Here is a 16,091-nt window from a genome sequence, read left to right as displayed (position 1 = left end):
TGTGCTTCAAAAGTATAAACTAATCAGGAATTTTCAGAACTATGTAACATTTCAGTTAAATTATTGATATACTTCTTGTACTAAACTCCAACAGCTAAAAAGTACTAAAATGTATGTCCCCCTTGTGTTACAAGCATATGTACCAAAGAAAGGAGCAGCAAGGTATTCTAAGTTTTTTTGCTACTCTCAGTCATCACTTAGCATAAAAACAGCAATCAATTTATTTTTTATGTAAGTCAATTTATTGATTCTCTCAAGACATACAAGCAGTTATTTCAAGTGCTGACAACTATTTTGTTTTATTGCCTCAATAACAAGAGAATAAAACACCACAGTCAATGGCTTTTAGGTTGAAAGACTCAAACCATTGTCTCAGTTACTCATGTTAAAATTTTCTCATCACCAAGATCAACTGCATATGGATATAAGAAGAAATTTTACACATAAGACATAGTACAGTAGGAAAAAATTGTTGCTTATGAGCTTTCTGTTGTAACATTTTTATGTGTTGAGAAGATTTACAGATTCAAAAGTTTAAAGAAGATCTGAAGGGCTCCTAAAATCAATACCCTTGCAAGTGCTGCACTCATAATATCAAAAGCTGATCTTCTGATAAAATTAAGGCAGTGCCAAAACATTTGTAAACAGGATTCAATCAATACTTTATCTTCTACTCACATTAACTTAGTTTTTAAAAAGAAACTGCTTTATACTAAGCAAAATACATTCCTTAAAAACTAAAATACTAACTTTCAATGGGAATTCAGCAATTCTTAGAACAATTCTAAATGAATAAAAAGGATCAAAATCTACCCTCAGTTTCATTTCTGCATTTGCACTGAATTGTGCTGGTAAGAACAGCAGAATTTGTCCAGTGTTGCCCATTCATTACTTCTGTGTTGAAACATCATTTTTCTAGTAAAGGTGGAAAGTGAAATAGTTAAGGAGGACTGGGAAATGCCTATTCCAGCCATTTATAGCCCTGTTTTTTCAGACTTTGACATAAATGCTGCTGCGAACATGTTTGTGAACACCTCCAGAAGAACACCCACTGCTACCTAGAGTAGTAGTTCCTGTGAGTCACAGGAACACAAAGAACCCAGAAGCTGCCTGTGCAGTGGGGTTCATGCACCACCTTTGACCATCCAATCTCCTGTATGTCCAATACTGAATAATCACCTGGGTGTTGAATGTAATGTAGATCTTTATTCACATGATCTGTATGTGGGTTCAATAGTACTTGTACACTGAAATGATAAAGTTTATGAGATGAAGGACAGGGGAAGTTGATATAGATGTTTCTGTCTGCCAGTGATTTCTTGCTTGGATCATATTTGAAAGCTGATGTGTCTCCCCGGAAAGGAATTGAGCCAAACAGAATCCACTTATATTCTCCAGCTACAAAGTCAAATAAACTTAGGTGACTTAATCTGGGTTTTTCGGTAGTGGGGATGGCAAAGGACACATATGAATCATCCAGAAATATCCTTTCCATATACAACAAAATCCCTAACAGGTGAAACCATTATGGTGTCAAATACAAGAAGCAGGCAGAATATCAAAAATCCATCATTCTGGGAGATAACAGAGAGCAGCAGAAGAAAGACACTTTCCCCTCAGCAATACCAAAGCTGATATACTAAATGCAAGGCAATATGAAACCAGCAGGACTCTACACTGGACGGGTGAAGTAACAGAACCAGTGAAAGAAGAAAAGATCAACAATGGCAGTAGCAGGATATGGTGAAGACAGCAAATACTGGAATGACAACAAGGTCTCTTCTTCACACAGAAACTGAGTATGAATGATTTTACTCTCAGAATACTAATCTAATCTTAGATTAAAAAACTATGAACAAGACAGGGAAGGGAGAACCTCGTATGTTAAAGGGGTACTTGGTACTTATTCTTTGGATGTCTCCTTTGAGGATGGGGTGTCTGAGCAACACCACATTGTAGAGACAGGCATTTCCCTCCTGTTCATCTACTGCTACTTCTGCTTTCCTGAAATACTGGTTCATTTTTTTTGCCTTATATATTTCTTTTGAAGTTAATTTTAAATATTGAAACTGAGACTATTTTTCTTACAAGATCACAAGGCAGAGAAGTGACCATAAATGCTCAGGCATTTGTGGTCAAGAATCATTACTTCTACCATTTGCACATTATGCTTAGCATTTGCATACAGTATTTTTCTGCTTTTAAAAATAGATTCACTTTTACCACTCAGAATTTCAAACTGAGAAACACAGACCTGGATCCAGAGGAAAAGCAGTAGACAGCAAAAACTAACTACACTTTTGTATTGTAGGGATTTTCTCACTCAGGTTCAGCAGAGTGAGACTTGAGATTTTACTTGAATGAGGCTCTCACTATCCTGCCCTTCAGGGGCTGTGGCGGGCGCCAGTTGTCAACAAGAGGGCTCATGGGTTCATTCTCAGCGTTCTTGGAAAGGCTACGGAGCTTTGCCATCTGCAAGGAAGAAAAGATCAAGTGTCCATGTGGAAGAACTGCAGACCTTACTGCCTAGAACAAACTGAGATGAGAAAGGAATTTTCTTGTGTAGTGACAAGCACACAATGACAATGTCAGTCTCTAATAATACAGAGATTACTGATAAAAACTGCTGCAGCCCAGGAGCTTGCACAGTTTCTGTGGATCTTCACACTTTTCATCCACAGAACAGTTCATCATCTGACCCTTGCCTGGGCTTCTTTTGGTTTTTCCTCTGATTCACACCCATGGTGTGGAAGAAGATTAGGGCCCTGCTGTGACCCATCTGGAGATGGACACCTTGTGAAAATACAACTAATCTGTGAAGGAGGATCTAGACTGATGTCAGTGCAAAGCAGTGATAGAAAAAGCTGGTGCTGAAGTTTCTATTTTGGTCTGTAAGGCAGAGATATGCCAACTGGGTTATTAAACTGAATAATGAATTCATCACTCAGCTGCTGTTATTCAAATTAACTTAATTTCAGTGTTGCTTTGTTAATAGTTACCCTTTCATCCAAATGCAAAATAAATCTGTTTTGAAAACAGCCGTTTCAGTAGAAAGAATATACCCTGACTTGTATTGCTGAAGCAGAAATTGGTATAAATAGCCAAAGTTTCTGACACAAGATCTAAAAATGTCACCTTATCTAGATAGGCTTTTTTTTTCCCTCTATAAATGCACATTTGAGCTATGTGAATGCAAGTGGTACATTATTCTGTATGAATGTTCAGGTTTGTAGGTTGTAGGTTGTTTGATCTTTCTCATTGACAGCTTTTAATAAGTCAAGGTCTGGACCAGGAAACTATTAGTCTCACTCTCCACTTAATTGTAAAGCACATAGAATGAACTGAGGCTTCCACGATGGTTGAATTTTGTGGCTCAGGGGCACTTCTACCTCAGCAGATTTTCTGGATCCCAAGAACAACACTGCTGAGGTTGTTCCAGGAAGTGTCCTAGAAGAGCACCTGATTCTCAGGGTCAGTTTTACAGCTCATTTCAACAGTGCATTCTGCAGGCAGTTTCTCACTGCCCACAGCTAAAACTTTCCCTACTGAAAAGTGCAAGGTAACACAGGGCTTGCAAATCATTGCCCTGACATCCTGAGCCACTGCTGAGAACTGGTAAAGGAGCAGCAGAAATGGCTGGAGTTTACCTGGTCTGAGCTGACTTCAATCGGCTCCCGCAGGAGAATCCAAGTGATGCACTCCTCACAGGGGGGTGTGGTGAAAGAACCGTGGTAGGTCCAGTAGTCACGAGATTTGGGGAAAAGAATTGAAGGGTCAAAATGTTGAAAAGGAGCCTCCTTCCCCTTAGGGAAACAAAGAAAAAAAAAATCTCTGCAGTAACTCCAGAGAGCTGCATCTTAAACGTCATCAGTATAGATGTTTTAATAAAGGAAACAATTAAATACCAAGATTCATGCAAGAAATCAATATCCTTTTCTTCCTGTGAAGCACTTTCCCAGCAATTAATAAAAACGGACATTTTGATTGCATTAATAAATTAAAAGAAATTAAAACTGAATATTCTTCTATTCTGGAATTATCAAAATTGTGTTTTATTTTGGGCCATTGGATAAAAATTAAAGCCTGTGGCACTGCTGGTACTGTTACTCTTTTTATCCTACAGGATAGTGGCTAGGCATTTATCCCAGATTCATTACAGTCTTCTATCTGGAGGAATTTAAATCTGCATCTCTCTCCTCCCAAGATTGTGCTCTAATTATATATTCATGGTGACACTCTCAGGCTTTTTGTTGGTGCTATTGCACTTAGTAAAAAATTAAAATATTTCCTGTAAGAGTACTGGGTCCTAAATATCTTAAAACTCAGGGTTATTACCAAAAGACAAGGGAGAAAGCAGACATCAGACAAAATTTCCTGGTAAGTCTGCCACCAAATATGATTGTAACTCCACAGGACTCTGATGAATGTTGCCCTCTGGGCAATAAAAACTAACCAAGGAAATGCAGTTCATTTCTCTATTGGTATTTTGGATTTCCTTCTGGGAAGGAAGATATATTTTCCTATTTTCTTCTTCTATCATGGATAATCTTCTCTAGATTAGAACAAAGTGGCAGAAGCTGAAATAGTTTCTACGCATCCTTGCACAAATTAAGAGTAGAAAGAGTAACTCCAATTGTATCTTCCTGGAAAGATTATTCTGCAAGTTCAACATGAATTTGCAAATAAATTCACAATATTGTGCTTTTTCAGTAAATACAGTACAGTGACCGGGAAACTCCTCTGCCTGTAATGCATCAGTGCAATTGAAACTTCATGTGTGATAATTATACCAGTGATACCACCTATTAATCTTTCTGAAAAATAATTAATTTTGGGAAAATATCTGTGATGACAGAAAAGAAAAAGAGATGAAATACAACATGTGGTTCTTTGCATATGCACTTATCTTTCTCTGCTTTACTTCAACTGTTGCTTTTTTCCAGAACTACTACATGTAAATGGCCAAAAAAAATGATATAGGCATTATGAGAAAAAGCCAGCAAAAGAGATACCATTGACACATCAAAGCAGGGGCATGAATAGGGTAGAAAAATAACCTTCAGTTGCCTTAGAAGAAAGAACTTAATTGCATTTGAAAACTGAGTTGGAAAAAAATAACATTAATATGACTCTTACAAAGGAGAGAAGAGCTGTCAGGTTCAGACCTGCACATCAATGGCAGTACACACATATATATATATTAAATGCAAGGAATTCTGGTAGATTTGCAAGAAAATGCCTACAAATTTGGTGGTCTGGTGGCATGTTCAAGATGAAATTAAAAAAAATAACCAAAACCACATCAACTTTTAGCATAATTAGAATCATAAAGTTTACAATGAAGTAGAATTGCTAAGGTGTATCTAGAGATTAAGTTTATCATAAATCATAATGCAAAATGCCAATAGATGCAATATTACAGTTCTCTGTGAATAACTCCCTTCAGCAGCTGTATCTGTGCAATAGGTATGGACTGGTGCCTTAGATCATTAACTAAACTGAAAAACAATTTAGAATATATTTGCAATGCTATTTCTCCTGGTATCATAGGGAGAACTTAGGACTGGGGCAGAAACTGCACCATTTAATTCCCTTTATAAATACAGTTTCTTCTTAAAACTAATAACATTTTTAATCTCCCTTAACACTGATTGAGAGCCTGCTCCATCATTGCTACTATTTTCTTCTCATTTTAGGCAAACTAAATTTCTAACTCTGCTATGTGCATTTTTTTTGCCCACTGTTGTCTTCAAAAAGCTTTTAATTTCTTCTTGGTATTGGCTCACTGGCATATTTTTTACAGAGCAGAACCAATAAGACCTGCAGGACCAATTGTGTATGCAAGGATTGATAAAAAATCATGTTCAACCAGAATACTTACAGAAGTGAGGAGTTAAATATTTAATTAAGCAAAAGAAAGTATCATGCTCCACAGTCCAATGTATATCATCTCTGGTGCTACTGTTTGGCATCAAAATGATGCCAAAATATGCATCTGAACCACTGGTTCCTGTTTCTGTGGCTTTCCAGCTACATTATGTCACAAAAAATTGTTTTAATACCTTGGTTTTAATATTTTCAATTTCTTCAAGAATTCTCTTCATCTCTGGTTTGGGAGTGTTTCCAACCTGTAATGCAAAGCACAAATACTCTTTTTCATCGTGTTCCACAGTATTTGAAAGAAATTCATCCCACCCCTTCTGTCACACTAGAAAATAGCAGTCTCAGAGAATCCAGTAGGGACTGACAGAAAATTATATATGTTCAAAGAACATCCCAAATAGCAGACTCCAGTAGCTGGCTTTGCAATTCGAATGTGTGTTGAAGGACTCTAGAAGGCATCACACCTGTTTGAGGAATGGACTGCACACTCAGTGGCACTAACCAGGGCTTAGCCCTTGGCTCCTCATTCAAAAGCAAGCCACTGTGGGATGTCTGAGAATTTGGCAAAGTCTTGACGGCCTGAAGGGATGTAGTTCCTGCAGACACTTCATTCTGCAGCACACACACAGTCAGATCAGACTTGATGTAAGAGATGTGATGAATTCATGTCTAGATGACCTAGAGCTATGGGGTCACTTTATTGCCTGTGTTCATGACATTTAGCATTTACAAAAGCTTTGATATCCCCGAAGAGTAAAAGCAGTATGGGTAAGATGTTCAGTTATTGCCATGTCTTGTTCTAAAATAAATTAACTTCAATTCCTCAGAAGATAATTCAATCCTGTTTTAGTAGTATCCCAAAACCCAGTAATGGAACATGACAAATTCAGAGAAAAACAACAGCTCCTTCACCAAAGAGCAAGAAGGAAACAGGGAAAGAGAGCCAAAGAAGACAATGATACTCCTTACTTTTCTAGACCTTTTAGCTGACTTTAGCATGGTTAATAGAGATATAGTGGTGTGCTTTTTAAGTTATGTTTGACAACATAAAACTTTAGACTAAAATAGACCAAAATGAATGACAAAAGAATAATTGAAGGGAGAATCTGGACAGGTGCTGACCTTCAATTTAGACTAACCACAAGAGAAAAGGTCAGGTTGGCACACAGTGTAATAGAATTAAAATGACACTTCATCTAGTCTGTCCAGGGATACTGTAGCACAATTAATTACATCCACTTGCTTTTGCTTGTACAAATGCCACTTACTAGTGATAAAACAGTAAAAGGACACTCATTCCCTGATGGTGTGTTCAAGCTGAAATGCCCACCTGACACTAAAAGGACTGTAGTTTCTGTAATTTATCACTGTTAGGCTGTGTGCCTGCTAGCATTTCTCGATGTCCTAGACCACATGCAGATCTGATACAAGGATTACTTTCTTTCTGTTGAGTTTATAAAAAAATCAATCTGAAAATACTGCTACAATTGTTTAAAAGTTTCTGTATTTTAAGGTTAGAATGTTGAGTGGTCGTGGTCATCTTCTACCATCAATTCTTTCTTTTTGGAGTAGGTTCATCAAACCCATTTTGATTCCCAACTTGTGTGGGAATCAACAAGAGACTAGAGAAGGGAATCAGTCAACTTGCTGATGGGCAGATACAACACCTGCTAGGAGAAAAGAGACACAAAAGACAAGAGGAAACAGCCTATGCAGACCCACCTCCTCACCCAGTGTACACCACAGGACAGGACTGCAGTGCAGGAAAAAACAATGGTAACTTTTCCCCTGGCACTAAAGAGGGAAAAATACAAAAACTTACAAAGTCTGAATATTTGCCACTTACTTTGAGAAAAATGCCCACAACAGCTACACCATCAGGTTGTTTTAAAGCTCCAGCAAAATTACCGTGTTTTGGATTCCAGTGCACCATATGTAACTAAAATCATAATTAGAAATCAATTAACTAAAAAACAATTAAACCTCAATTATAAACAGAAATTAAAAAAGAAATTATCAACAGCACAATCTTAATTTTAAATTAAATTAAGAAAAGATTCTGGTACAGAGTAAGTAAAGAAATGGATACAAAAAAGAAAACTCTATGTAAGTATTTCTTACTGCTGTTCCCATGCTTTTATATTCTCATGCTTTCCATAAAGCATTGCTTTGCATTTAATTGAAGCATAGGAAAAGGGAGTTTATCACACAATATCAGACAATGCAACTATAAATAGATTAATCCAAGCACATGACATGCATACATGCAGTACATTAAACACCTATTGACATGCCCTTCATCTCTAGTACATGTTTAGGTCTTCAGGTTATGCAGATGTCAGCTCAGGGATTTACACTGGGTTTTATGTAATGCATACGTTATTGGTTTGTGTCTCTTACTACTCTCAGCGCATTGTGTTGGAAGGGAGTGGGGATATAATCTAACATTTTTTTTCTCATATCTACTTTAAACAGTGCCATATTCTCAAGTACAGGATATATTTCAAATTTTTGCATCCCTGTCCAGAAAATCTCTGCTTCATGCCTACAGCTACAAATGCTGCAACCAGCAGTATGCAATCGCAGATTCTTAAAGTAACAAAAAATATAATTTGTCCTGAATATGAATGAATCTTTTGTTCTCTGTTTCTTTTCTCTTGAGGATAAGGATTTTAATGCTAAGGATAAAGCTGGAGCAACCATGTATCTTTGTTTGCAATGTAGCTAAATTACATATATTCCAGGCTTTCTTCTTCCATCAGTGAGTATTGCTAACAAAAGTAACATAAAAAGTCTGTGCTTGAACTAGCCAAGAAATAGTTTGAGGAAGTAAATTTATTCTTTTTTTGTTGACCAGAGAAAACAGAATACTAGCAAAGACTAGCTGTGGTTAAGGAATGGGAAAAAAAATCCTAAGCCACCACCTGCAGTCCTCTCTGCAATGTCTATGCACATTGACCCTGAAAATCTGCCTCAGTTTTGTCCTGTGAGAGGTGGGCAAAGCTTCTCCAAGCTCTGGGCCTTGAGTGTAGGTGAAAGGCAGGAAAACACTACTGCAGGATTTTTGTGAGCATAGGTATGTATTTTGAGCCTATTCTCAAATAAGATGGAGGAAGGAGGCAGCCTTAACTAGCAAGCTACCCTCTACCATCAATAGTTAATTTACTTATATTTAGGGCCTGAAAAAGTCTTCAGGGTCTAAAATATTCATGAATTTTAACAAACTAGGACAACAGCCCTGCAGTGGTTTACATCTAAAAAAAAAAATCAAATAAACAAACCCAAACATTATATTTTCTGTGGTTCCTGAAAATAAACCCAGATATTTTAAAGCAGACATGTTCAGCAACTAAAACATACTCTGAATCAGTTTTAAGATTAATCTAATTTTGAATGTCAGTTTATCAAATGTGCTTTTAGTGAGTTTTTCTATTCTTTTTGAAGCTAATTTGGTAACTCAAGCTATACCAGAAATGACTAAAAGCCAAAAAAACTTCAGCAGCTCTTCCTGTTTGGAAGTAACAGATTGCTTTGTCGCAAATATTTTTGAAACATTCTAAGATACCAGCAAAAACTCTGAAAAGAAATCCGTGTTAGCGGATACTTGCAGGGGACACGTGTTGGCAGATGCAGCTTATCCCACTGCATGTTAAGCAGCATCCAAAAGTTTCACCGGCGGAGAAAAGCCGGTAGCTCAATACTTCCAAGAGGGATAATGGTTAGCGCGTTCAGATGCGAGTCAGCGGGATTGCGGCCAGCCTGCGTCCCGAGCCCGCCCGTCCTACCTCCGCCGCGTACTTGACGCCGTCGATGGCGTGCTCGGAGCCGTGCTGGTCGCTGGAGCCCCAGTGCAGGTGCAGCTGCCGCAGGCGGTACGCGCCGCTCAGCGGGCCCCCCCTCAGCACTGCGGGGACACGGCGTCAGCCCCGCCCCGCCCCGCGGCTCCCCTCCTGCAGCCAGCCCAGCGCCAGCCGCCCGCAGCGCCCGCCAGCTCCGTTCCATGGGGATGCTGCGGAGGCTGCTCTGGGACAAGCACAGCTACACCCCAGCTGCCCAGCAAGCCCTTTGCTCCTGGCAAGCGGACGCACTACAGTTCCGGGTATGGAGAGACAAGGGAGGGTATTCACAGGTGGTTCTCGTCAAGAAAGGGTCTGTTTTAAAAAGATTGGCATTAGGGCTGTTAAATTAGCCAAAAGGTGCTTCAAAAAGTATCTCCCGTCCATGCCTTTTACAGGTCACCTTGTGCTGCCCAAGGTATATCCATTAAAGCCTTCTAATAAATACCTGCTTTATTCTGTAGCTCTGTCTGGTCTCCGTTCTAGGTCAGCCTTCACAAGGTATCAAGACAACTAAACAATGGTTACAGATAGCTGCTTCCAAAAAATATTAAAATTTTTTATATTATCTATTTCTTGGAAGTGAGGGAAAACAATAAAGTTTGGGTCAAATGAGTTGGAGAATTGTTCTTGAGTCACCAACAAGGGAAACTAAGAAGCTGTTACTTCTGCTGTGCTTAGCCAAATAATGCTGACCATGCATCAATCTTACAGTTGACATCAACTCTGACTTTCAAAACATCACACCTGCTCTTTCAGCCTGGAGATTCTTTTGAGCAGGGACTGCTTAGAGGATAAGCTCTCAAATGTATTTTCATTCATTACCTAAGGTTGGAATGAGTCGTGTTTCCTTACACAGAAAGCTGATAATGTAGTTCACAACTGCAGTGCCAGAAGGCCTTTTTTAAATAGCATTCAAGTTTGAACTTCTACCAATAGCTTTGAAGTTCAAAGTTAACATTGAAATCCTCTTTTGCCCAATGGTCTCAAATGAATTCTTGATATCCTACAAGCTGGGATACCTACACAGAGCAAAAGGTTTAACTTTGCAATTTCTCTTTTTAGTTGGTAGGTGTCACAACCATCAAGGGGAGGGCCAGAAGAAAAGGACTGTTGAGATTTAAGCATGTAGTTCCTCTTACTTTTTTACTTTGTTCATATATAAATAATCATAACTCAGTATAGTATTGAGTAATATTGAGTAAACCTTCTGTAGAAGACTTCAATGGAAAAATTATTATTGCTATTATTATTATTATTATTATTTCACCTTCAAATATAGGACCAAAAATGGCATAGAATCTAAGGCCCAACTCCTCAAAAGTATTTGGTTGCCATTTCACATTGGAATCAATGGGATGCAGGAGCTGAATTTATATTATCTACCTACATTTACAAGCTGAATCAGTGTCAGATTTGTAAATTCATTTACCATTCATTTCTTAAAGATGGCCCTTCCCAGAGCTAAAATACTGTGAAGCACTTGAAAACAGCACTGCATAACAGTATACAAATCTCTCTAACATAAAACCAAATCTTTTTGACATTCAAAATTTTTCACGATTGGAAAAAAAACTTCAACTATATTTCTTTTTCCAATTAAAATGGGATCTGTGACTACTACTTATCCTCATCTCTTAACACTGCAGAAGCCAACAAATGAAGGTAATAAAAATGTCTACAAAATTTTTCCTCGTGGTCTTTCAGAACTGTCAAGTACTGTATTTGATTCTGATCAGACATGTGCCTATGAAACACTTGAGTCCTAAGTTACTGTCCAGCAACCTGCAGAAAGTAAGGGAAGCCAGGAGTGACTGCACACACTGAAACAACAGAGGTGATTGGGAGGGGAGAGACAGGGAGGAAATGGAGGAAGATGATTTATGGGAAGCGCTGCACCAAGGGCTGCATTTGGTTTCACCAAATTGGGATCTTTCTCCAATACTGTTCCCTAGACAGAAAACCTCTTGAGCAGCCTAAAAAATTTCAGCCTTTAGGAAGCAGTAAAGAAGATGGAACAGAACCACCATGTGAAAATGTTAATTACCAATTTCCTTCCCAAGCTTTCAGTCGTGGCATTCATTTTATGCAGAGGTTTTGGAAGTGCATTCTGGCTTTTAAACAGAGCTTGTTACAAGGGCAGATGGTGATAGGGCAAGGAAGAATGGCTTCAAACTGAAAGGGAGTATGGTTACATTGGATATTAGGAAGTTTTTTACTGTGAGGTTGGTGAGGCACTGGAACAGGTTGCCTGAAGAAGCTGTGGATGCTCCATCCCTGGAAATGTTCAAAATCAGGTTGGATGTATCTTTCGTAACTTGGTCTAGTGGAAGGTGGTGATAAGGGTATGATTGGAACTAGATGATCATTAAGATCATCTTTCAATCCCAACCATTCTGTGTTTCTATGGTAATAAAAGTGCAATTTATGAGACCATTGTGTAGAAACTGTGGTAATAAATATTAAAGAACCATAAAAATACGTAATGTAGAGACAGTCCTGGTCCTAAATAGTTGAGATTCCATCTGGGAGACATGGAACAATAACAAGTAGCTGTAGTGATAAATAAAGAAATCCAAAAAACAAAGGACTCATCCAGATAAGCAGGAAAATGATCTTTCAATGTACTGTCGATATAGTTCATTAGAGATATAGTTTACTAAAAACAAAATCTCAATACAAGTGCCATCAAAACAGATGCACAGAAATACAAAGGAAAGTAACTGTTTTCCATTGATTAGATTGCTTTCCTTCTTGATGAAGGACCAATCAATACTTCATGCTTTTGAGATGTCTTTGCACTATATGATATTGTGAATTTAATATTCATTTTGACAGTTGTTGCCTATCTGCATCCAGATCTAGAGCTCTGCAATCAAGTTTTGAACAATTTAATTTAGAGCTATGAGATTGCTCACTCTCAATTAAATAACAAAGCCATTTCATCGTTTTCCAGAAACTATAAAATGCTATTTACATAAAGTCTATTTTCATAACTTTTTCAGGCTCTGAAGTACCTGAAGAATTACCATGCAGAAGAAATCAAGATCACGGTCAGTGGAAATATATATACAAGTTTTTGGTTTACAAAGTGTCTCAGAGCATTCTAAACCCCTCTGGGGACCTCACACTTGCACCTTACACTGGGTAACTCTTGTCCCTTACACAAAACCTGAAGATGTGCTGTGTTGAAAGAGGTGACATAGGGAGAAGTCCACCATCCAGGTGAGTCTGTATTTCAGGGGTTCCTCTGCAGCTAACAGCCTTTCTATCCTGCTTCAGACCCACCTGAACAAACTCCCGGAGCACCGTTTCTACCTTCCCAAGTGACTTTTCTCTGCTGGCCTGCACAGGCAGGATACTAAAGGATGCTTTTTGATACCCGGCGCTTTGCGAACCTTGATTCCTAACAACCCTCAAAAAATACAAACCGACCTGATCGATCAAAAGTGTCGTCGAAGACGACGCGGCAGGTGCGCCCGTTGTTCAGGATGGTTTTCGCTGCCCCGGGGTCATAGCTGGCGTGCCAGGAGGCGAGAGAGGAGTCGTGCTGCACCTCCTTGCTGTTGATCTCAATGGGCGACTGCTTGTCGCCCTTGGCCAGCGGGTAGTTTTCGTGCCAGCGCTCGGGTCCTGAGGGACAAAACAAAGGAAGGTCGCCCCTGCTCAGCCGGGCTCCCGCCGGTCGCGGTGCCCCAGCCGCTCACCGTTGTCGCTGTCGTAGCCCCACACGGACTGGGCCATGCCGCCGTCCCGCCCGGCGCTCCCTCCCTTCTCCCGGCCCGGGGCTTTTATAGAGCGCCGCGGCTCCGAGTCCTGCCCGCAGGGCTGGGCAGGGCAGGGCCGGGGGCGGCCGCGGGGCACGGCCTGCTCGCTCTCCCCCGGTGGAGGCAGGGGATGCCGGCCGGGGCCCGCGGCTCCCTGCATCCCGCCCCGCAGCCCCGGGGCCGCGGGAGAGGCTGCCTGGGGCGCCCAGCGGCTGCTCCGGCGCCGGGAGCGGACGGGGGAGCTCGATTCTCTCCCTGGGCAGCGCCGCGGGCGTGGAGCACCCCCGGTGATTCTGGACGGGCTCCCAGCGCGGGCAGGCACCCACTGCCGCTTCCCCGCTTTCTCAAATGCTCCCATGCCACAGCTCGGAAAGGCCCCGTGTCTGCCCGAAAGGATAGCTCACAGCCTGCAAAACCACTGAGCAAAGGGAGATTGCCAGCCCCAAAGGAGGCTGTTGCTGACCATTGGCTCAAGTTTGGGTTTGATGTTGTGCAGTCAGTTCTTCATGCAGGGAGCTTTACACCAAATACATTTCTCACGTTAGGCAACTTAGCAGTGGGTATTTTAGTCAGGGGAGCATTCAGATGATGGGGAATTAGCAACAGTATGGTTGTGTTAGTTGGCTTTGTCCGCACATCTGTTTTGGATACTCAGAACTTTTCTCTTAAATGCCAGCTTTGCTGCGATCTCCCACAGCTTTGTCAGTCCCTGCTAACACTGCTGCAACTCTGTCTACCTTGAGCTAAAACCTCAAGCTACATAACTCAAACTAAATACTATTCCAAGATAAATATCCGAGAGTCAGTCAAGAAGAATCACAAACCATGGAGATTTCCAAACATGTGCAGTGAACTTGTTCAAATGCTCCTTATACCTTTCAGCACAGTAATGCAACATGGAAATAAATCTGCATCTTTGAGAGGTTCTACCCTCTGTGTTGGTGAGGTACAGGAAAAAAGTTGAGAAGCTGCAATATACAGAGCTCAGGACTAATTTGGTCCTATCTGATGTCCCAAAACCATCTAGAAGATAAAGATTCCTCTTCTACTTGTGCTGTGTAGCTAGTCTAATAAATATCTAAATATGGACTTGGTTTAACATAACTAAAATTACTTTATTACATTGTGTAGTAAATTCTTTTTGCTCTGAGTATAATCTAAGTAGAGGTACTTAGTCCTTTGAGACACAGAAAGGACAAGATGTCTCACTTAGGAATCTGCATTTGAGAAAATTTCTGTAGTGATGTAGAGAGTATTTTTACATAGGGAAGATACATCAAATTAAAACTCAATTAACCTTAACAACTTACACAATACTGTAAGAAGCATCCTTTTACTCTCTTTAAAGGAACAGAGATGCATTCATCATCAAAGTATCCTTCAAAACATGTAGTTCCTCATATCTTCTTTAGGCAGAATTCAATTAAGAATATACAAGGAGGTGACAGGTACAATGGTATGGAAGGATATATCTTTTTGCTTTCAAAAGAGAACTCTGGGGCAAAAGAAAAAGCATTTTTTTTTACTCTGCCATCAATCAAATGCATAATGTCACATTTGTTGGAAGGCCAGGCATGTAAAATTGACACCTGTTGCAATTTTAATTCAGAAATCTCAGGCATTAATCCTTTTGAATTGATTTCTACCTTATCTATCTAGAGAGAAACACTTGTGAGCTCATGGAATTCTAATTGAAGCAGCTCATTTTCTGTCTGTATAAGCAGACAGCTTTAGTGGCCTTGTTCATGGAAGTCTCAGAGAGACTTTTTATCAACTTCATACACATAAAGAATGCTCATTGGAGCCCTTTGAGGGACATAATTTGTATTACAGAGAAAAAAGTGCAAGTCAGTTCTTCCCTTAGTATTTAAATTCATTGCTCTATGTGAAAATTTTTACAATTTCCTTTATTAAAGAACCCCATCCAACCGTGAAAGTCTTCATATCTTAGCTTTCCATTGAGCTGGTCCTGTTGCACGCAGAGGAGCATGTTTTTGTCAGCTTCTGTACGTTGTGCCTTCCAGGCAGTAACTTACACACAAGTGACAAATGAAGGTACTTGGAGCCAGCCCCAGGCACTGAGTCATCCCACAGTGTCTCACCAACTGCTTTCTTTTCCTGTTGCTTTCCTCATCAAAGGAAGAGCAAAAAGCAAATGTAGTAGCACTATCTGCCTTAAGAGATAATCAGAATAACATTATTCTTGCATTCCTCAGGATCTACCTTTATTCTTTTCTTTTGATATTGTCTCAAAATTCATTATCAGCTAACTTGTAAAAAAATTACTTTTTTCAGGAAATGAACAGTTCTGTTAGAGAAATGCCATTTTAATTAAGAAAAGGTCACACCTTCAAATATTTAAGAGGAATTGTATTATTTAGTGCATTCACAACTTTATTGCAGTGATTTCTTTCTATTTTGTGAACTTCGGACATATAAAAGCCATCAGCCATCTGAAATAGCAAAGGCAAGAGCATAACAAGATCAATCTACATCATTTATGAAGAAGTTCAGGATTTCAGTAATTGCAGACATGGTCTTGCCCAAAACTGGCACCCAGTCACAGAATCACAGTTGGGCACCTGATGATAATTCAAAAGATTAT

General features: G+C 39.7%; 1 protein-coding gene across 1 annotated transcript; it reads right to left on the bottom strand.

Annotated features, from left to right (window-relative positions):
* Positions 1-219: 219 nt before the first annotated feature.
* LOC110477475 (carbonic anhydrase 3) lies at positions 220-13,556 on the bottom strand. The gene is made up of 7 exons (XM_021543267.2): positions 13,427-13,556; positions 13,155-13,352; positions 9,669-9,787; positions 7,730-7,822; positions 6,063-6,128; positions 3,648-3,803; positions 220-2,472 (listed from the first exon to the last, which is right to left on the bottom strand). The coding sequence occupies exons 1-7, from the start codon at positions 13,461-13,463 to the stop codon at positions 2,353-2,355; spliced, it is 789 nt and encodes a 262-aa protein (XP_021398942.1). The 5' UTR covers positions 13,464-13,556; the 3' UTR covers positions 220-2,352.
* Positions 13,557-16,091: the final 2,535 nt, after the last annotated feature.

This window comes from Lonchura striata, chromosome 2, assembly GCF_050655825.1.
Source record: "Lonchura striata isolate lonStrDom1 chromosome 2, ASM5065582v1, whole genome shotgun sequence".
NCBI classification, from domain to species: Eukaryota; Metazoa; Chordata; class Aves; order Passeriformes; family Estrildidae; genus Lonchura; species Lonchura striata.
This window is presented reverse-complemented; position numbering and strand designations above follow the sequence as displayed.

What these genes read in the sequence shown, in the direction of transcription:
- LOC110477475 (XM_021543267.2), bottom strand. Translation starts at nt 13,463, where the DNA reads ATGGCCCAGTCCGTGTGGGGCTACGACAGCGACAACG. An exon ending in CGACACTTTTGATCGATCAG is followed by an intron (nt 9,788 to 13,154) that starts GTCGGTTTGTAT and finishes GTGTCCCCGCAG; the next exon opens with TGCTGAGGGGGGGCCCGCTG. An exon ending in TTGTGGGCATTTTTCTCAAA is followed by an intron (nt 6,129 to 7,729) that starts GTAAGTGGCAAA and finishes TTTGCATTACAG; the next exon opens with GTTGGAAACACTCCCAAACC.